General features: G+C 44.7%; 1 protein-coding gene across 2 annotated transcripts; it reads left to right on the top strand.

The window, feature by feature from the left end:
* The first annotated feature begins 7666 nt into the window (after window positions 1–7666).
* On the top strand, window positions 7667–21342 carry mfsd13a (major facilitator superfamily domain containing 13A). Of its 2 annotated transcripts, none has more exons than XM_061233241.1 (9): window positions 7667–7894; window positions 13556–13844; window positions 14490–14569; window positions 15601–16050; window positions 16892–17009; window positions 17251–17347; window positions 17457–17628; window positions 19119–19312; window positions 19731–21342. In XM_061233241.1, exons 2-9 carry the CDS (start codon window positions 13680–13682, stop codon window positions 19973–19975), a joined length of 1521 nt encoding a protein of 506 aa, XP_061089225.1. In that variant the 5' UTR covers window positions 7667–7894; window positions 13556–13679; the 3' UTR covers window positions 19976–21342. The 2 variants fall into 2 exon arrangements, with proteins under 2 accessions (XP_061089225.1, XP_061089224.1); XM_061233240.1 differs by having other exon boundaries at window positions 7667–7910.
* The last annotated feature ends 366 nt before the right edge of the window (window positions 21343–21708 follow it).

The raw sequence follows: 21708 nt of genomic DNA, 5'->3' as shown, positions 1-21708 counted from the left end.
TATGAAGAAATTCAAGATAGAAAATAGAAAATAAAATTTAAAAAATATCAAATAGAATTAACATGTACACCATGAAAGTAAATTTAAAAAATGAACTTCATCATGTGTGGCATAAGTTCTCATGCTAAAATAATAGGTGAGTGTTTTCGTCTGGGTTTATAACAGTTAATCCGTGTCACTTTCACAGTTTTAATGTCACATCGGTCATGACACGGGCTAACTTTAATCACTTTATTTGAAACGCCTAATAATCATAAACATGACAAAGCATGAGCTGAAAGGTCAATTGGGGCTGAGGGGGTGAGCCTATCTTTCAGTTTCGTAGAGAGTGAGGTTACACGCACACGTACACACGCGGTTCCCCTGTGTTCTCCTCTGCCTGTCACAAGCCTGCCCCGCTCTGCCACCTCTCCTCTCTGAATGACTGCTCTTGAGCAATAAGGGAAATTCCTTGCGCTGCCGTCGGCAGGCTTGCTGTTTTATGGAAACTGAGGGCAGGAGCCAGTCAGCTGTTTTTCCTCAGAACAGCTTCGTATTGATTCACAGAGAGTGGGCGTGAGGTTCCCTCCCACCCCTTCCTTCTTACTGGGAAGTGACTGCTGGACTCACCGTGCTGAGCGAAAGAGAGAGAGAGACGGCGCGGGAGAAGGAGAGGAAGACATGAAGGGGAGTGGTATTTAAGAACCCCCTCTGGTCTCCTCGGTACCACATCGTGTCAGTGTGTGCGCTTGCCGCTGGAGGGGAAGGACTCGTGGAAAAGGGGGGGAGGGTGGACAAAAAGGACTCCAGAGCGACCCGGTTTTTGTGGGGAATCCAGGTAAGTGCCTTCCATTTACGAGAGAGTTCCTGAGACAGCACTGTAAAAGAGTAACCCTCAACATACTTTTTAAAATCGCCCTGAGAGAGGTGATAAAAAAAATATGAGTGCTTTGGTCTTTCTCACCAATGTCCTTGTTTGTGCACTTATCCGGTCTACTGAGTGTCTCGTGTTCAATAAATTTTGGCGCTATTTTTTATCCGGGGTGGGGGGTTTATGGGGGTGTAAAGTTAAACAAATAATAATTTGACGCACCTTGTCAAGTTTTAGAGCTCTGTACCTCTATAGAGACAAGGAAGACATATTTTTGAGTGCCAGCATCTCTGACATGGTTGAGATCACTAAGTCAGGGGGATATGGGTCTGGCAATGGGAATCCAGCTGGAACGAGCTGTCCAGCATCGATCTGTAACAGGCCAGAAGAATTGCTCCAGCCAGTGGAAGAGCTAGGGAAAGCCAGAAAAGGGCTTATTTTTCCTTATGATTATCTTCGTTTCTTCAAGCAGCGTCAGGTGTGGGTTGTTTTTTCCAACCCCTGATTAGGAATGTTGACACAAGCGCAGTTGGTCTGAGCTCATTGAAGAATGCTGAATGTTGTAATGTAAACATCCCCCTTTCAGGGGCAGTGTGCTTTGGGATTATGGAGTATAGGGGTCAACTGACTGCTGGATTTTCAGCAGGCTGGACATTTTTGTGTTGTATGATCAGCAAAGTAATGCATTGTTATATGCTAGATAGCATATAGGCTTAATCAGGATTGTCACACTGTTTCTTAAAAAGAGAAATAATACAAAATCTGAACAACATTGGGGGCTTTGGAGTTATATGGGGGATTTGTCCTACATGTCAAAAAGGTATTTAACTCAATTCAAACAGTGGGTCTTAGTTTCCTGTTAATCTTGGTTTTGACAAAATAGCCCCCTCTTATAAACTCCTATCCACTTGCGATTATTTCCTTTTTTTTAGGGCGTAAAGTAATAAAGATTTCCTTTGCCTTTTCACGTGGAAAATAAATGGCATTATAGAAATGAAACAGTCATTGGAGTGTTCAAAGTCTAAACATCCACACTCGACACAAAAAGGCCATAAAACATTTCCTTGACGAATACCTGGAAGAGATAACCATAGTGAATAGAAGAGAAGCTGTCAGATTAGTTCACCTGACGTTACACCCGGAGGGGAATGTTGACTTTTTGTGTTGCCTCATTTGTTCAGCTTTCTCGTACCGCTGCGCCAACCATGAAAAACGTGTTGGCCGAGCCTTCGAGAAGAGCCTCTCATTCACTATGAGCAGGCCTGAAAAACTCCACAGTTTTAAAACTTTGGAGCTGTGTCAAAAGGATGTGTAACCCCTTTGCAGCATTGGCTCCCCGATAGCCATGAGATCAGGGCATCTGTGTTACTTTGTCATCCATAGATGTTGGCAGCTGGCCTCAAGTGGGCATGTGTCCAGTACAGCAAGCTACAACAGGCTCAGATCGTTCCGTTGCGTTCGCCCACTGTTGAAAGCAAGGCCCCCAGGCCTGCATATGTGGTATCATTTGGCTGTGACTCACTGGCACATAGCCTGTCCAGTTACACACCTCTGCATGGCGTGACTCAGCATGAGCAGACATAAGCCAGACACAATCGCAATGGGATTTTTTTTTTTTGGTGACAAACCTCCTGTTATGAAATACCTTCCCATTCCTATTTCCTTGGAACTGAGTGGTTTGACTCCTGCTATAGAAGAAAAAAAGGAGAAACACTCCCTTTTGTGTGGTTGTGCTGGGGGAGAGGGGAGGGTGGCTTGGCAGGGGCACGGGCAGGGGGCGGTGGGCGGGGTGGGGGTGGGATGTTTGAGGGGGTAGGCTGCTTATTCACCCTCCAGAATGCCTCTGGGCCTGTGTGAGTCTGTATTCACTTTGGTGCCCTGTTCCCAGTACAGTAAAATTTTTTACTATTGTTTATAAAATGTATTGTAAAAAAAGTGAAGGCTTTTTTTCTACACCATTTTAAAGTTTGTGTGTGAATGTTCTGGCCAGTTGTCCCTCATTGGGAGCTGTGTCAAGACAGATGCAGTTCTTTGCAGGAAAAGAGGAGTCACTCACCGGACCCGCTGAAACTGCTGTTCGGGTCGTGGCCTCAACTGCTGCGTTCACACCTGGAAAGGGTGCCGGGTCATGAGAACTGAATTCCATAGATGGTGGATAACACAGAAAAACCCATCTATGGACTCAGCTCTTTTTGCCCGGTGCTCTCACACTGTGTAACCCAAACTGCAGGGAGGACCTGCTCCCTCCACCATGGGGCTCAATCACACTCGACCATCACCAATGTCATTGATTACTGAGAGAGACTAATGAGAGACGTGATCCCTGTGCCAAAGCGTGTATCACTGCAGCTTTCAAGGACCAGTCAGCAGCTAATGGCTGATTTAGTGGAACATTTTTATTAGTACCTCAAGCAATCAGGAAGGCAGAATAACAAAGTCGGAAGGACCCGTTCTGTTTCAGAGTGGTTTTTAATACTTCCAAATGCCTCTTATAAGTAATGTATAGCACAATGTATATAGTGTATGTGAATCTGTATTTCTATGTACTGTATATACATTTTACTGACAGACTACACTGTATATTTTTACATCCAATGTAAAATAAATACCTGAGACATTGAAATAAATGAACATTAACTCCTAAGACACAAGTTGTTTCTCACATTATGTATGAGCTACAGGAGATGACAGTCATGTGAACATCTGAAATTGGATTGGACCATCACTGCATATTCCTGTAAAGTGAATGTGTACATGTGAATGTGCATTTTTGTAAAAAGGAAATACTGCTATGAATCAACTTGACCAGCAATGTCTTCTTGTAAATATTCCAAAATGGTAATAAATTCTAAAAGAAATACTATTTATATAACGATTTTAAAAAGAACAAAAAAACAGCCCCTGTGGTGACCAGGGTGCAGTAGCTTGTAAATCCGAGTTGAAATCAAGGCTAAACAAACAATACGGCCAGCTGAAGAGCAATGTTTTCCTTGCCCCCTCCCACCACTAGTTTCCACACTGAGCAGGTCTATGAGAAGAAGCAAGAGAATTCAGTTCTCCCCGCACCAACAAGGCAACAGCTTACACTTCTTGGTCTCGTCTTTGCCTTTAATTGGTCCAATCTGTGGAAAGAAGTACTCCACTGTATTCCACTGTAGCTAAACATGCTAACAGATTGACTACTTTTCACAATCTCAGGGAGGCTCACCTCAGCCACCAGAAATGTGTAGCGACAACAGGCGCAATACATGGCAGCTATTTTACACCAGAACGCTCCCCAAAAATGATTGGAATGGAGAGGGAGGGATTTGTCCTTTATATAATGTGTGAGCGGTTCTGATATTGGATACAAATTAGTAAATGAATGCATCAACATATCTGATGTGTTGAATATCATGGCAGAGAACTCCAGTGGCCCTAGCCCTGGTATCCTGCTGTGTGCTGTGCATAGGAAAGCTGACTTATTTGAAGAATAATCTCTTTACAGACATGCAGCTGCACTCCTTTCCTCTCTGTGTCTGTGAGGTGTGTTTAGGATACCTGTAATTATATCTGTTTGAACAAAGATAAGCATAACCAGATAAGTGCCATACATAGTTTTCTGTTTGTATCACTTACAAAGATGATAAACAGACAAGAGGTCATGAACCTTTTAAAAGAAATGTTGTAAAAGAGGGAATTTCCTTTTCCAGTTTATGTCTGACAACCTACTGGTCTTTTCTGGTGTGAATTCAAAGCTTATTTGAGGCATTCTAAGGCTCAGTTCAAATAAAAACTACAATGCAGACCAGACAATACTTTTTTTAGTCATGTTTCTGACTAACACGAAGACTACAACATCCATATAAAGAAGGTTTGAAACTTTAATTACTGTTTCAGTACAAATGACATGCAAGTTGTTTGAGCTGATCTGTTTCTCCTTTAATTCTGAACCCAAATTTTGCATCTTGGAGACCACGTCCACCAGCATGCAATGGAGCCCACTGAATACAATATTATTGGCACCCTTGATAAATATTCCCCAAACGTGCTGTAAACAAAAAACAAACAAAAAGTTATTGACATAAGCTTTATTTTTCAACATTCATAAAGTAATGTGCTTGATTAATAATTCTGTGGAATCAACCAAAATCTTCCATTTTTGAAATACAAAATATATTTCCCCAAAAAACAGGTTCCACAATTATTGGCACCCCTGGTTTAATACTTTGTGCAAACACCCCTGGCAAAGACGATAGCCATGAGTGTTTTCCTATCATTTGTGAAAAGGTTAAAGAACACATTTGGAGGGATTTTTGACTATTCATCCATGCAGAACATTTCAGATTAATTGATATCCTTTGGATACCACCTTCTTCAGTTCAGACCACAGGTTTTTCATGGGATTTAAGTCAGGAGACTGAGATGGCTATTGCAGAACATGTTGTTTTTACTGAACCATTTCTGTGTGGATTTTGATATATGCTTGGATTCATTGTCAAGCTGGACAATCTACCTACAACCAAGACTCAGCTTCCTAGCAGAGGCAACCAGATTTTCTGCCAAGATGTCCTGGTACTTTGTTGAAGTCATAGTGCCATTGATCTTAAATAGTGCCCCTGGGCCACTAGCAGCAAAACTCCAAAATCTCCAAAACATCAATGACCCATCTCCATATTTGACAGTAAGTATGAGGTGCTTCTCCTTGTATGCATTACATTTTGCCACCAAACACGTTGAGTGTGTGAGTAAATGTATTGAACATGAGAGTAAATGTATTGAAATAAAAGTATATTGTTTTCCTGTATGTTTGAACATAAAATATAGATCATCATCCATGTCGTTTTTTATATGCAGGGTCTTCTCTCAATAATTTAGTTTGCATTCACACGAACTTACACAAAATAATATTATAAATCTATCTTGCTGATTGATGACTTTTTCATCCAAACTGGGATAATTCTATTCTACATTCTATTCTACGTGATGTATGCTAAATCCACTTAAAGTTGCAAAGTAACTAGCTTGTGTGACCTTGTGACTGTGGAAAGAGACTAAATTAGGCATCATTTATCAACTTTATGTATGCTCATACCCAACAGCCCATACTCACACATTGAAGATTGAATGTATGCTCAGATGATAAATGAGCCCCTGGACACGGGAGCTTTGAGGTCACCATTCTACCGACTGCACCACCATACTGTCAGCTCATATCCTATACACAACCCATGAAGAACTGCTGATTGTTTGAAAAATGGTTTTATGTCCCGTTATTACTTGTGTGGATTCGAGAGTTGGAAAAGAATAGAAAGAAATCCTCTCAGAAGCAAACCTGGAAAATTAGATTTTCTTCAAACATTTGAAAGCAATCAAATAAAAACGGCACATTATCAATGAGACACCTTACAAACCACAAAAAAACAGTCATATGAATGAGCTCTTTTGTTCTGAATATGTGATATACATGAAATGTATATTCATAGAAAATAAATATGAATGGCTGTAATCTGCTGAACTGTACAGGACTGTAAAGGGTTAAAGTATTTGAAATAAAGTATTGACCTAAGTTTGACAACAATATATAGTGTAAATGAGTTCTAGTGACCGTCTAACCGTCTAACTGTTTTCTGTGCATGTGTATTTTAAGTTACAAATGCATTAGTCATAGTTTACTATTAGATTTGGGCATACTTATTGAAAAACAGAACAGAAAGTTTAAATTTATTGCTGCAATAATAAAAATAAAACAAAGGTTCAAACTGTAAAATGACCTATATATCTGTCATTAAAACAGACTCAGAGCAGAACCATTCGCAGAAATGCAACTATTTGGGATATTACCATATTACCCAGCCTGCAATGTGGTCAGTTAAAATGTTTAAGGTTCGTCTGTTAAATTGTACTTCATTACAATACTTCCACTCCGTGGAAACCGGAGAAGTATTAAAAACCTGTGGAGTTAAATATAAAACGTGTAGGTAAGTTAGGAGTAAAAATTGCTAGTTGATGCTGTGCGAATACCTACTCTGCACCGACCGTGGGTGACATGTTGACTCGATATGCAAATTGATACGCCTCTCCCATTACTAAACATCAGCGACAAAAAATAAAAAATAAATCAGCGTGCAGAACATATAAATTTCAATTTAAAGCTAGATTAGAAAATTACCCCAGCTCATCAAGCATTTTATTAAACGTTTCAGTTTACCACCATCTCGATTTCCCTGCCAATGTATGCTGGGATATCTGCATATTTAGACAGATGATCAAGTAGGGTATTTTCTACTGTATTAGTATTTTGAGCGGAGTTAAAGTATTTCTGAAATAGTTGAACAGTTCACACGCCCTGAACCCCCAATTTTAAGTGAAAGTGGAATTGCCCATATGAACACAAGCAAGCATGTATGATGCCAGGCAGTTAATTGTGATCATAAGAGGCACGTTTCCGCACAATTTCCGCTACATTTATTGTCGACAAATCGTTAGGACCAATCTTTTTTACATGTCTACATCATGACATGTCATGCCATCGTCCTAAATACATAAATACGAAGGCCTGTACATGAAACGCCTGTTGTTGTCCAGTATAATTTATGAGGAGCTGGATTTCTTGTTTAAAAACAGTTTTTTAAATAAAATGATAACATTGCGATTAGTAAGACTGGCCTTTTACTATTTTACCATGAGTGTAGGTGAGATCCTCGTTTTCTGCCAGAGGCGCTTTACTCATTTTTAGTCAGTAGATGGCGCGATTCATCAACGCTTTTTCCACGGGAGGAAGTCATCGCCACTGAGCGTAAGCTACGTGGTTTAGCTAGTCAGCTAGCTCTAGCTAACTTCAACCAAAGCAGCTAGCCACGATGGCCCGATCGTGAACGAAAGCTCCAGCGCCTGTGGGAGGAGGGTTGTCAGGTGACGTGATTAAATTTCCTGGCTCAGAATCTGCCATTGCCTGTTTGAAGAGGAAGAGAGTGGAGGGTGAGGACCTGAAGATTTGCTGTGGATTCTACGTTAACGTGAATGGTTTTATTGGGAACATCATCAAACGCTCAACAAATTGAGGTATTGACCATATAAGGTTAGTGGTAAGATAAATGACTGTTGGCTGACTGTATCGATAGTTCACGCAACTAGCTTAAATTTCTAGAGACGTTGGCACTGCCTCACTACGGGAATTGATTATCCAGTTAACTTGGGTAGCCATCTAAATTGGCAACTTTAGTAGCTAAATTGGCTAACTTAGCTAGCTACGTAAGTTACTATTCCGATACTGGCTCGCTACAGGCAAAGCCGTTCGGTATAGGCTAGCTATGTTTCCAAACGTACAGTTTGAGTAACGTTATTTATGTTATATAGTCTAGCTACTATCCAACGTTGTACTTAGCTAGCTAACGTTACCGCGATAATTTGAGTGTCACCATGGTTGCTGAAATATGTGCCACCTGGCATTGATTCCTGATCGACCGATTTAAGTTAGCTGCTAGCAAGCTATCTAACTTTAGTAGTACCTGTGGAAGGTGACCTCGATCAACCCTTAGTCCAGCCTTTTTATAAATACGTCTGTTTAGTTGGCTGTCTATGAAATAACCACATGAACACGTTAACTGTTAAATAAGTTAACGTTAGTTAACTGTAACATAGGCACCCTATGACAGGCTAAATGTGGACAACCCTTAGCTAATGACTGTTAGCTAGCTAGTAACGTTACTTCACTGTTTTTTTGTTTAAATAAGTTAACATTAACCTGGCTAGATAACTGTTGGTCTTTACAATAATGCGTTAGATAAGCGTTAATATTAATGTCATGTTAACTTTCTAACTTATATATATAATATGGGTGAGCTAAGTTAACTAACGTTATGTAGATAACGTGATTGATAGGTGGATAGCAAGATAACTAACGGTAACGCTACTAGATATAACACAGCCTGTTGCCAACCCTGGTTTCATTGAAAGACAATTGCTAAATTAAACTGAGAGTTTAAGGTTTTAATTTAGCCGATGTTTCCTCAGAATAGTAAATTAACTACAAAATTAACTAGTTTGATTATGGATTACTTTCCCCCTCCCCTACTTCAGAGATATTCCGAACTCGTGTTGGATAAGAAATAGTAAGTTATTTTATATAGTAACTTTAGACGTTAGATCATTTTTAAATACGGAAAAGCGACTAGCTCAGAGCGCATGAGACATGCGCTAGTGCAAATGGAAGCTGTGCCATCCACAAACAGCTGGGGTGCAAGGGATCGTGTGGATGTAAGTTTAGTCCAGTCCTAAAAATCGAATCGCAGGCAATGTTGCCGGCGTGGGATATCTCTTCAAAGGCCACTATCTGTAAGCCACTGTCCCCTGTCCCTGCGTCTATTCTGGGGACACATACAGTGCGCTAAGTACAGTAGCCTTTTTGGAACATTGTAAAGAAAAGGACACGTTCTGGGACGTCTATTTAAATGTCACACGGTTGCTTTAAATTGCTGGAAAACTGGTGTCAAAACTGCTTCAGGCAACACTGATAGCCGCTTGTTGCCCACATACTAGCATCAAATCCTGGCGTTTCTTCACGCTCAAGATACAGGGAAGAGTGTTATTTAGTTGTTTTGTCACTGCATTTTAGTCACCACACTGGCTTGTATTGGCAGTGCTACTTTGAGTTTATAGGAGGAGATATGGTGGCATCAGAAAGGGACATGGGAGAGCGTTGCCCTATTTACTCTGGTGTCTAGTTGTTTGTCCAGAACCCCTTGGCCACCACACCCATGCAGAAGTACTGGACAGGGTTTGTCTGTGTCATCCTTTGCTGCTACTGCGGAGATAGAGAGCAAAGATGATCGCTAAGATGCCAATACGGCATGAGAGCGAGTGGTTTATGCTTTGTTGCCTCTGCTAGATCTGCATCAGAGAGCGAGAAGTCGATACAGTTATGTTTGCTCGTCTCACTGGGACGTGGTTGCCGATGGCCCAGGGCGTGTGCAGACTTTAGGTACAGCAGTCAAGGTCCCCGCAGGTGCATGTTTTCCCAGAGCCACGTTTCGGGCTTCTGCAGCGTCTTGGACCTGCCTGCTAGTGGTACAGTTGTTTTTTTTTAGGACCTGATCTCCTGCTGGACTAGGGTGCTCGTATTTGCGGCAAGTAGCAAACCCACACACGTGTGCATATTTGTGCGTGTTCATGCGCGTTTGCGCGTGCCTGGCTGTTTGCGTTTTGTGTTTTGATGTGTCTATGTGGGTACAGTAAATCCTCAAATTGTGTCTGGGTTCTATTGTTCTATTTGAAGCCGGGCCTCGGATAATAGCCGGGGGCGTGGTCGATTCGGACAAAAAAAAAGGCCGGTCCCCAAATACAAGCCGGGGTAATATTGGCTACCAGTTGGGCTATCAGTCCATGAGCACTAGAAGACATTGTTTCGATTTAACGCAATGAAATAAGAGTTCTTCTTAATATTTTATATTGTTGGTTGGTTTAATACTGTTGCCAATGAAAAGTCGTTGTCCTACACCATGGGTCTCCAACACGTTGCTCTCAAGCTACCAGTCGCTTGCCGCCCCCTTCGAAGTAGCTTGCCAAAGGCTGAAGCAGTATACATTTAAACACAATTGTTGCCGCGAGGCATTCCAGCCTACGAATTTAATAATAAATTCAGGCAAAATTAAAAATTAACTCAATTTAGGCTACTTGGCTGCGCAATAATGTTTTCATGTATTTACAGCACAGCGCACGTTCAATGAATGAATGAAAGCGGCTGCCTTGGCTCGCAATAAACAGGCGGGTGGAAATCCCGACACTCTTTCAACTACATAAAACTTAACAGTGAACCATCAAATACCCCCTAGATTTCAGTGCCCATCAGTCCCAACATTTAGCAATAGAATCAAACAGTCCAAAAGTAAATTAAATCCCAAACCAAAGCGAAAATCTTTTGATAGCCTACCGGTATGCTGCTCCAAACGAAACGCATGTCTCACAATAAAACGCACTTTAGGAAAAAATTATCCTTAACTTGCTGCTGTCTACGCTAATTTGTTATTGTTCATGAAGGCGTGTCTGGCAAGTTGTTATTTTATGGATTCTGGACTTGCATGTGATTTATTGTGTTTGAGAATATTTGCAATAAACTAAGTCTGTTAAGACTGACACTATGACTTACCAAACCGTGTTTCCTGATTAGCCTACACTAATTGATTTCTGAACGGTTACAGGAAGTGTTGAACAGTGTTGGCCCACTTTAAGTGTAGCCTTTTACTTCATGTCTAAGAATACAATTCTACAACAGAAGCCTAATAAGAAATAAAGGCCTGCCTCGAATACAAGCCTGCCCCAAATAAAGGCCTGTGCTTTGTGCAGCCTAAGTAAATAAAAGACCCTGGACACAATTTGAGGATTTACGGTATGTGTGTGTGTTTGTGCTGGTTTACACATGTTTGCGTGTGTCCCTGTTTTATTTTGGGGGGTGCTGTATTTTGCTGAAATCCACATTCTGTGAATCATTTGTACATTTTTCAAAATGGTACACGCTATATATATATTTGTACAAAACACACACACGCAAGGTCAAACAACTGCCGTTTTGTCATTTATTTATTTATTGATGACTGTTCTACTGTAAAAGGGGGGAAATCAATACTGTACCAGCAACAAGTCACACGTTGGTAAGTTCTGGGAATGGAACAGAGTGAGCCTGCTCCGTCCGGGAAATAGGCTGGGCATGACAGTTGAGCAGGCGCCCACCAGAGACCCATCACGGTGGAGGGTGGCTGGGCTTACCGTCTGAACCGCCAGCTGGACGTCCATACAAAAGGGCCCAGATGTTGTGTCAATAATTGAGGCAAAAGCAGGACAACATGGCAAGAGCACATGTCAAGATAATATTTTAGTCTCCATTGCAGCCATTTACCCTGAGGACCACTGCAGCCAATGAGCTGCCACTTCAGTGTTCCGAAGCAAAGAGGCTTTGCTGCTTCTCGCATTTAACCAGAATCAGTTTATTTAGAATACAGAGGTTTGATTTTAATGTTATTTAAATTGACTGTTGAAGCGTCTGTTTGTTTTTTGTTTTTTTTGTTTCAAGCCCTGCACACTTGATACACATTTTAATTATTTTGATTTATCTAAAATGTATTTGTATTTTTTTAAGAATGGATCACAGTGTGTTTGCCTGTACTCACTTGTGGTAGAAAAGTTACTGGCAGCGTGTTTACTGTCACGTCTGCCACGTTGTTATTTCACACACAATGATCCTCAAGTTTTACCCTATTGTTCTCCGATTGGCTGAGCATTGAAAGAGACTTTGTCAAAGGAAATTCTATGTATGTGAACTGGAGGAACAGCTCCAGTACATCTGCACACAACCAGTCGGTAAATCACCCCTACATGGTTTTCGGTCCAAGTTTTCCAAACCTATCAAATTTCTTACTGCTGTGGGTGAGAGAGAAGTGACAGTGAACAGTGTTCCCTGTGATGGGTGTTTCCGCGTTTGTGTTTGCGAACTCTTGGGAGGGTGTCTGGTGTTAAATGACCCGTTTCTGTAGTGTAGACTCAGGACCCAGTCAACGTTAGCGTGGAATAACTGCAGTGTGTGACTGTGTCTGTTTGACTGTGACTGTGTGTCTGTGTTTGCTCACAGTGCTTTTGTGTGCATGTTGGCTCGCCTCCCAGTCCAGTTATTTATCTGATGTGGGAACTTTTAAACAAACACGGGCGCTAAGTCACAAGCTCATGCGCACAAATACAGCTGAGAGGGGAAGCCCTCTGAGAGACCAGGCGGACACGCAGCAGTTTCCCAGCCAGTAACTTTGACTTTGCAGCTGGCCATCAATGCTTCACCACAGCTAAATAGGGACTTCTTGTTTTTTGGGGTTTGCGTTTTTCCTACCGTTTTTTGAGCCTCCCAAATGGGGGGGGAACACTTGATTGTTATCGTGAAGCAGTCTGTTACATGCAGCTGCTGCTGCAGTTTCTGCCTCACGGGAGACAAATTGTGAGTGCGTGTGAAAGGGGATATTCCAGTCTAAATCACTGCATGCGTGATAAAATGATTCCTGCAAGAGGGGGTGGGGAAATTAAAAACAAACGCGTGCCTTTCCTTTCATGTCATCTCGGGCTTTTTTTATTTTATTTTATTTTTTATTTCTTTTTTCCAGATTTTTCCCTTTTTCTCCCAATTTGGTAGCCAATTGTACCTCGTCTGATTCAATTTGGAGGTAGTCGTATTAGATGTACCGCCCGTACCCCGTCCCTTGGCGGCCCGAATGAGAACGACACGCCTTCTTCAAGCCGTCTCGTCTCGTGCCCGTTGCCGTGATTCCGAGGCGCCCGAGGTGCTTATTGTGCGGCGATCTAATAACCCTGCCAAGTCCCTCCCTCTGGAGCAGCGAGCCAATTATTGCTGCCCCACGTGAGCCGGCCAAACTTGGCTTTTGGCAGGACCGAGAATCGAACCCCGGTCCCCGGTGTGCAACTGATCTTTTAAGCTTAAGCTTAAGCTTTTAAACTTAGTCCACCTTAGTCCGCCTGGACTCTCGTTTTTTCCCCTTGTTTATTGAATGCTACGGCATGCTTATTTAACGACTCGGGTTAAGTGCAGCTTTTCATTTATGGAGGTCAGGGGTCAGGTGAACATACACACAGTCATAAACTGCAGGTTATGGGATTTTGTGATGCCCGTTGCGGATGTTTTAACGTCACTTGACTTCCGCGGGGGTTTGTCCGGTCTGCTCTCTCCTCCAGGCCGGGACGGTGAGCTGACCCGATGGGACGGCTCCAGACGGGCGTGGCACGGCGGCCCAGGGAGCGCCCGTGAGAGAGAGAGGGGGAGAGCGAGAGAGAGCGAGAGAGAGAGAGCGAGAGAAGAATGGGCCTGAGAGTATGGAGCTGCTGGCTGGGCATATCCACGGCCGTGCTGTATGGCTCCCTGTCCCTCTTCATCTCCATCCTGCACAACGTCTTCCTCCTCTACTACGTGGAGACCTTCGTGTCCGTCTACAAGATCGACAAGGTCTCCTTCTGGGTCGGAGAGGTGAGGAGGGCCCCCAGGGGTCACTTTCGGAATGTTCCCAGGGCCTGACCCTAATGGTTGCCTGGTGACCCTGAGCTACCAGTCTATTTTCTTGCTGCCTTTCCTTGTTACACTGGTTACTCACCACCACTTTGTGACTTTTTAATTTGGTTGTAAATGTCACAAATAGAAATAGAAATAAAAATGGAATTGAGGACTCCAACAAATAATTATATTCCCCTGCATATCTTTGGTCAGTTGATAGATTGGCAAATGTTTGCCAGTGGGCCATGTCAGTGCTATGGCCTTCTACCTCTTTCTATTTTGCTGCTGATATGAAATGAAATGTTTTCAGTTAGCAATTTTTTGTTGTTAATGCAGTATCTGTTCCCCCGGTTGGTGTTTTTTTTGGAGAGAGCTGGACGATAGTCCTACAAGCTGCTATACATTTTAGGTTCCTTATTTCTGAGAAATGACTGCTGATAGCACACACCGGGATTTGTTTCCACCCTGGCTGGTGTTATTCTTGGCCCGGTTATTTGATGTGTCTTCACTACACTTCCCGCTCTCCTCCTCTCTTCCTCTCCCTCCCTCTGTCGTTTTTTATCATTCTGTTATGTGCTCACTTTTCTCTCTCTTCCCTCTCCCGCTCTCCCTGATGCACAGACCGTGTTCCTGATATGGAACAGCCTGAACGACCCTCTGTTTGGCTGGCTGAGTGACCACTCCTTCCTCAGTTCTCCACAGTAAGAGCCCCATCCATCCCCAGGTCTTTGGCCTGGTCTGTCCTGCACACACACGGTGCTCTTCCGTTCAGTCTGTTTGTGATTGGCGCACTCATTGAAATGTTAACAAATGAAACTACAGTGCCCCCTCCATAATATTTGGGACAAAGACCCATCATTTATTTGCCTCTGTACTCCACAATTTTGGATTGGTAATAAAAAAATAAAAAAATCAGATTTTTAAAAAAGGGCATTTTTATACATTTTGGCTTCACAGTGTAAAAATTACAGCAGTGTTTATACCTAGTCTCCCCCCCCCCCCCCCCCCATTTCACAGCACCATAATGTTTGGGACACAACAATGTTATGTAAATGAAAGCAGTCATGCTTTGTATTTTTTTGCATATCCTTTGCATGCCATGACTTCCTGATGTCTGTGACCTATCAACATCATCAGAGTCTGGATATCTTATTTTCTTATTCTATACTAAAACTCTTTGCATTTTAACGGATCTCTGTGGGAATTGGGGGGTGGCTTTAAGTCATCAAGGTTCCAAGGTATCAAATGCAGTAGATATGAAAGTAATAGTTTCTCCTGTATCTTTTTTCCGCTGAGTTCAACAGGAAAATTTGTCAGGCGAAACAATTATTTTCATATCTACTGCATATCTGGCAGCAGCATGGTGGTTTGAGGCTGGGAAGTTGGGACCGCATTGATAAAGCGTTTTGCTAACGGCGCCCCAATGCTGCTGTTTCTTTACCAAATAATCTGTGGTGCATTTATAAGTTTCAGAACTGCTATCACCTATTAAACGAGCTCACGCAGAGGTCTGCTCATTAAACTGAGGCCAGGCTCGTTAAAGACCAACTGAAATAGAAGTTAGGGCAGCGCTAGCTCATGCGATATGACGTATACACGAGTTAAAGGGCTTTTTCGGGGGCGGGGGAGGGGTTTTTTGGAGGGTGGCGACCAATTTGACTGACGTAAAATGCCTATGGCTCTGGGGGGCAAGAATACGCACTGTATATTGATATCTTCCTCCACCCTGCAGGTCGGGGCAGCAGATCGCGTCCCCGGAGGTGGTGGTCCGGCGGCTGCGCTCGGTGGCGCGACACGGCCCCCTCTTCGCCCTCTCCTTCCTGGCCTTCTGGGTGGCGTGGGCGCGTCCGGGCCTGCAGTTCCTGGTGTGCCTGTGTCTGTACGACGGCTTCCTGACGGCGGTGGACCTCAGCCACAGCGCCCTGCTGGCCGACCTGGCGGTGTCGGCCGCCGACCGCACCCAGCTCAACTTCTACTGCTCGCTGTTCAGCGCCGTGGGCTCGCTGTCCGTCTTCCTGTCCTACTCCTTCTGGGACAAGGACGACCTGTCCTCGTTCCGGCTCTTCTGCGTGGCGCTGGCCGCCCTCTCGGCGCTGGGCTTCGCCGTGGCGTCGCGGCTGCTCCGGAGGAAGTTCCAGGGCGAGGCGCGGCCAAGGCTCGACGAGGACGAGCAGCTCCGGGAGTGAGAACCTTTGCGCGCGTCGGCGGCCATTTTGGGCTTTCTCTCTCTCTATGTTGCTTCCTTTCCATCTCTCTTGCTCCTTCTCTCCCATTCTCATTATTTATTAGTGATAATAATTTGTTGTTTAGCTAAATGGGGGAGAATCCTACCTGGAGCAATGCAGGGTTAAGGTCCCAACAGCTGTGCTGATGTTATCGTGGCTACACCAAGGCTTGAACCACCAACCTTCCCGGTCACAGTCATTTTCCTTAACCACTAGGCTACAGGCTACCCCCTAGTTCTCATTTCCTTTATTCTCTTCTTTCTTTCTTATTTTCTCTTTCTTTTCTCCCTGTCCTGCTGAAAGAATCGGCATAGTGTGGTGTTCCCTGTGCTGATGGAATAATACATCTCCAGTAACTTAAACGCAGGCATTATGCCCACAGTTATCATTATGCTGCCTTGATACTACCAAATTTGTTGGTAAACAGTGAGCATGAGGTACCCATTAGTGGTTGGAAAATGGCTGAATGGCATTACGTTATGTCATTTACAGTCAAATAAATGTAGTTATTTCGGTTTAGAGAGAAACATTTGAGGACATTATCTGCTTCTTTGGCTATAATGTGTAAATTAAGTCTTGGGGAAAGGAATCTCTTAAATGGTCCTAGTCTGATGTGAAAATGTTGTTAAAACTGGGGCCCATACAGACAGACGGATACAGACAGCAGGGTTAACCATGCTAACTGACAGTCGGTAGGTCCATATTCATCGTCTGCTTAATTGCTCTGCTTCTAATTGCCGGTAAGTGGTATGGCTGCGATGCTGATTGGCCGTCTCTCTCCTTCTCCCTCTCTGATAGGCTGTGTGTTGGCCAGGCCCCTTTGGTGCAGGAGAAGGCGGTCACCCTCGGGGAGTATCTCAGCCAGCTCTCCAAGCACAAAAACTTCATGTGGTTTGTGTCGATGAACCTTGTTCAGGTACGCAGAGGGGACCAGCTGTGATAGTCACACAGGCAGGGGGGAGAAGGGGAGACTGATAATAACAGGTGTTACTTTCTCTTATGATATCATGACTTTATCCCGGTACGCAGAGGCCTAAAACTACACTGTTTAACTTCCTTCCAGATAAATCTTTCTTTTTCAGTAATTGTTTTTGCACCATATGTACGCCCACTCCCTCGACTCTCCTTCCCTGTGTGCTCCCTGTCTCCCCCTGCAGGTGTTTCACTGCCATTTCAACAGCAACTTTTTCCCGCTCTTCCTGGAGCACCTTCTGTCGGACAGGATCTCGCCCTCCACCGGATCCTTCCTGCTGGGTAAGAGCACGCCAGACCGAGGGGTCCTCATCACTGCCGACTCACCTTCACCCCCCAAAAAAACACCCTTGTGAAGTCACGCGTCACTGACCCCCTTCTCCCCTGGCAGGAATCTCGTACATCGCCCCCCATGTGAACAACCTGTACTTCCTGACGCTGTGCAAGCGTTTCGGGGTGTATGAGGTCGTCCGCTGGCTCTTCATCCTGAAGCTGGCCCTCAGCGGCACCATGCTGCTGGCGGGGGCGGACCAGATCTACTTGCTCTGCTTCTTCATCGCCAGGTAGCTCTCTCTCTCTCTCGCTCTCTCTCTCTCTCGCTCTCTCTCGCTCTCTCGCTCTCGCTCTCGCTCTCGCTCTCTCGCTCTCGCTCTCGCTCTCGCTCTCTCTCTCTCTCTCTCTCTCTCTCTCTCTCTCTCTCTCGCTCTCTCGCTCTCTCGCTCTCGCTCTCGCTCTCGCTCTCGCTCTCGCTCTCTCGCTCTCTCGCTCTCGCTCTCTCGCTCTCGCTCTCTCGCTCTCGCTCTCTCGCTCTCGCTCGCTCTCTCTCTCTCTCTCTCTGTATCTCTGTCTTTATCTCTCTCTGTATCTCTCTCTTGCTCTCTCGCTCTCTGTGTCTGTCTCTCTCTTTATCTCTCACTCTGTATCTCTCTCTGTCTGTCTGTGTGTCTCTCTCTCTCTCCCTCTCTCCCCAGCCCTGCCCATTCTGGGAATTCTGAAGGTTGACGTTGCCGTGGTTAACGCGTCACAGCGAGAGGTCGCGGGAGTGTGTCACTTCTTTTGTTTCACGGCCGGGAATGTCCAACCTCTCCCTTCTTTTCTGTGTTCCATTTTTGGTTTCATTTTTCCTGGGAGGGGCCCGTGTAGGCCTCTCTCTGCGGTCACGCGCAGTTCAGAAGCACACGCTCCAGTATGGAAATGCAAATGACCTCTCCGTGGGTTTCTGACAGTCTCCCAGAGGGGAAGAACCACCGGTTCTCCCAGCTTGATTTGCATGTTGTGTTCCGGTTGGTCTGGGGCAGTGTTGGTTCTGCTCTTTATTGCCTGTCTCTATGAAAGACATTGACGGGAGCAGAAAGGCTTATCTATGCCTTTTACCACAGGTGGCTTGAAAATGGGACAACCTTGATCATGCAGTTTTTCTGACTTATGGGGGGCAAAAGGGAATATGTTGACATTGTTCCTTCAGACCCCTTATGTAGATTTTTGGTTTTATTTGAATACCAGCTTGGTACGTATCCATTGGCCTACAAGACTGTTTGGAATGTAGGCTTAAATAAAATGGATAAAAAAGATATTTGGCCGGAAGTATTTCAAAAGTAAATAATTATTACACAAAACACAATTTTGTGTAAGTTAAGGTGAATAATGTCAATTAGAGTAAAGTTTTTTTCAGTGTTAACAGTCCAGTTTTAAACGTTGGCTCTCAGCGCCTGGTGTTTCGAAAACTGAGCTTGTCAAGTCTTAAGCCCGGAGTTTCAGAACAATTAGTGATTTAACATTAGTTAACTCGGGTCGTCATGGAAACAGTCGTTTATTTGTTTACGTGGAGCTTTGGTGTGGACTGCCTAGTCCATACTTCTCTAGTCTTGTCTCGTTTGTTTGGTGGAAACTGGGCTTAAGATGGTCGGTTGCAGAGAACCTTCTGTGTGCCGCACTGACTTCAAACACAGTGAGGAGCCCCCTGCCCCCAATCATTACTCAAGAGTAGACCTTGTCCCTTAACTCATTGTCCACTCTTACCTGTATGTATATGTATATCTCTCTCTCTCTTCAGTAACCGTGTCTTCACCGAGGGCACCTGCAAGCTGCTGAACCTGGTGGTCACTGACCTGGTGGACGAGGACTTTGTGCTGAATCGCCGGCAGCAGGCTGCCTCCGCGCTGCTCTTCGGAATGGTCGCGCTGGTGACCAAACCTGGGCAGACCTTCGCCCCCCTCGTCGGCACCTGGCTGCTCTGCGTCTACACAGGTGCGGAGAACAGGCCTCGGCCACGCCCGTTTCGCTGATCGACCCCGTGCCGTTTCCGCTGTTCTAGGAAGTCTCTCTTTTATTTTATTTATTTACCTATTTTTTATTTTTTTATTTTTTTTTGGTGGGGGGGGGGGGGGACAAATTCCAGGTCTTCCCCGGCTTCGGGGCTTATGTCCACTGTCCATCTTCGTGTTCTCTCCTTGGCCCTCAGTGTCCTATACAGTTATCTATCTGGCTCTCTGCATTCTTAACTGGCCTCTCCCCTTCTCTCTCCTTCTCACGCCTTCTCACTCCTTCTCTCTATCCTTCTCTCCCCTTCTGCACACACGCATACACTGGGTCTTTGTTTTCTGTACTGGAGTCTCTCTGTGCTTCTGTCTCCGTTGTAACGTCCCGGTCCCCCCCCCCTCCTCAGGCTACGACATCTTCGAGCGGGACGTGGGGCACGAGGCGGTGCAGGCGGCGGTCTCCAGCCGGGAGCAGGCGGTCACGCTGCGGCAGGGCTGCTTCTACCTGCTGGTGTTCGTGCCCGTCACCTGTGCTCTGCTCCAGCTGCTGACCTGGTCCCGCTTCACCTTGCACGGCAAGCACCTGCAGCACATCAAGGCCCTGCGCCAGGGCGCCCAGCACTGCCGCCCCACCGACGTGAAGGCCATCTGACCTACCGTGCCGCACCCAGGGAGGAGCGTACCACTGCCACTGAGGGGCGGGGGGGTCTGTGTATCCCACTGCCAATGGACACCTGCCTTATTGCTATGAAGAACCAATGAGTGTATTTATGTACCAAACTGAAACGCTGAAACGGAGGGGGAAAGCACAAGTTTAAGTACTGTACTGGTGGTGCTTGGTATAGTGGGGGTGTGTGTAAGACCTAGCGACCGGAGGGGCTTGAGTTTACCCCACGTGCCTTGTAGTCGTAGAGAGGTGACACCGCTGCTCTGTGCGCAAGACCGTGCTTGGGCCCCACCGCAAGCTTGCCAAGTTGCCTCAAATCTGTGTGTGTGTGTGCGCATGTGTGCGTGTGCATGTGTGTGCGCGCGTGCTAGTCTACCTATCTAACTGGGAATCATGTTGTCATTACACAAGAGGGTAATTTTCTAGGTCCCCTTTTGGCAAATGCTTTAGTTGAACCCCCCCCCAGTGAAGTTTAAAAAAAGAAATGACCAAGAGGGGACCGGATGTGTGCGTGTGTGCGTGTGTGTGTGTGAAGGACCATCGTCTTTTATAACTTAAATATTTCAACACATTCCAAATCTTCGAAGGCGTGGATCTGGTTTTCGATCTGTCGAGTGCAGTGCCAGTTGTGGTGGCATTCGAGGGTTGAACCCACACTTCTGTGCCTGACTTTCCTGCTGAGGAGAGCCTCATGTGCACGGTCAGTATTAAGAAGCGGAACCTTTAACCCAAGGTTCTGCTGTCGGGGGACCACATTCCGATGGACACGTTCTCTGGAGCTCAACCTCCACTGCACACGGATGACCCAGCTAATATTTTGATAAAAAATGAGTTTTCTCATCTCGTATATTTAAATTATTTTCGTACTCTTAACTTTTGAAAGTCATTCAATTGTAAACCTGGAGGGAATCGTGATTTGTGAATTCAGATTTGGTTTTTACCTTGAGTCTTGGCCCTGGATAGAAACCATTATGAATGAGCACTGGGTCAAGGTCTGAAGTGAATGCGCGTTTACCTGTCTGCCTGACTTCCTTCATGCATTCCAGTTCTCACCAAAATGTTGTTCATTTTGTGATTCTGCCACTTTGTAAAGGCTGCATAATTCAAGCGTTTTGTATGAGCTATCTGTATCACGGAGTCTTAAATCCAAATGATAAAAAAATGAAATTTACAAATGTTTACATTTTTTACAGTTGTTGAAGTCCTTTGCAATTGTATTTAATCCCCATGTAATTTTAAACAAAACATCTGAAGACACTTTAGACCCATGCTTTGAAAGTGAAGGAGCACAATCAAGATCCCCTCACAAGATCCAAAAAATAAATAGAAATCCCTGCTCAATGTAGCATGAACCGTTTTCAGACCGTGTCGTTTTGTAATTAATTTATACAATTTTCTTTACCTCAGAGCGAACGTAAGTGGAATACTCTGGGTCCGTGGGGTGAGATTGGGGCCGATGGGTATGTTTCTGCTTTATTAGAAAACCTCTTGCAGCTTGCTGAAAACCCTGGTCTTCATTTCCTGTTGCAGTCCTTTACAGAGTGGCTTTGCCATTCAGTGCCCTGCTGGAGGCATATAGAGGAGGCCATTTGAATGAAGACTAAAATTATTGTTATTTAATCTTTTGTATGAGAAGTAGGGTTGGTTGAATGTTTGTATTCAGGTTGTGTATACTAGGTTGTGTGCGGCCTGTACCGTAGTGGTTAAGGACTGGGACA

Source organism: Conger conger, chromosome 2, assembly GCF_963514075.1.
Source record: "Conger conger chromosome 2, fConCon1.1, whole genome shotgun sequence".
Classification (NCBI taxonomy): domain Eukaryota; kingdom Metazoa; phylum Chordata; class Actinopteri; order Anguilliformes; family Congridae; genus Conger; species Conger conger.
The sequence above is the reverse complement of the archived record's forward strand: the minus strand, read 5'-3'. Positions and strand labels throughout refer to the sequence as shown.

Coding starts and splice junctions, on each gene's coding strand:
- mfsd13a (XM_061233241.1), top strand. CDS start 13,680: ATGGGCCTGAGAGTATGGAGCTGCTGGCTGGGCATATCCACGGCCGTG. Junction 13,845..14,489: donor TCTCCTTCTGGGTCGGAGAG/GTGAGGAGGGCC, acceptor CCTGATGCACAG/ACCGTGTTCCTGATATGGAA. Junction 17,348..17,456: donor CACCGGATCCTTCCTGCTGG/GTAAGAGCACGC, acceptor CTCCCCTGGCAG/GAATCTCGTACATCGCCCCC.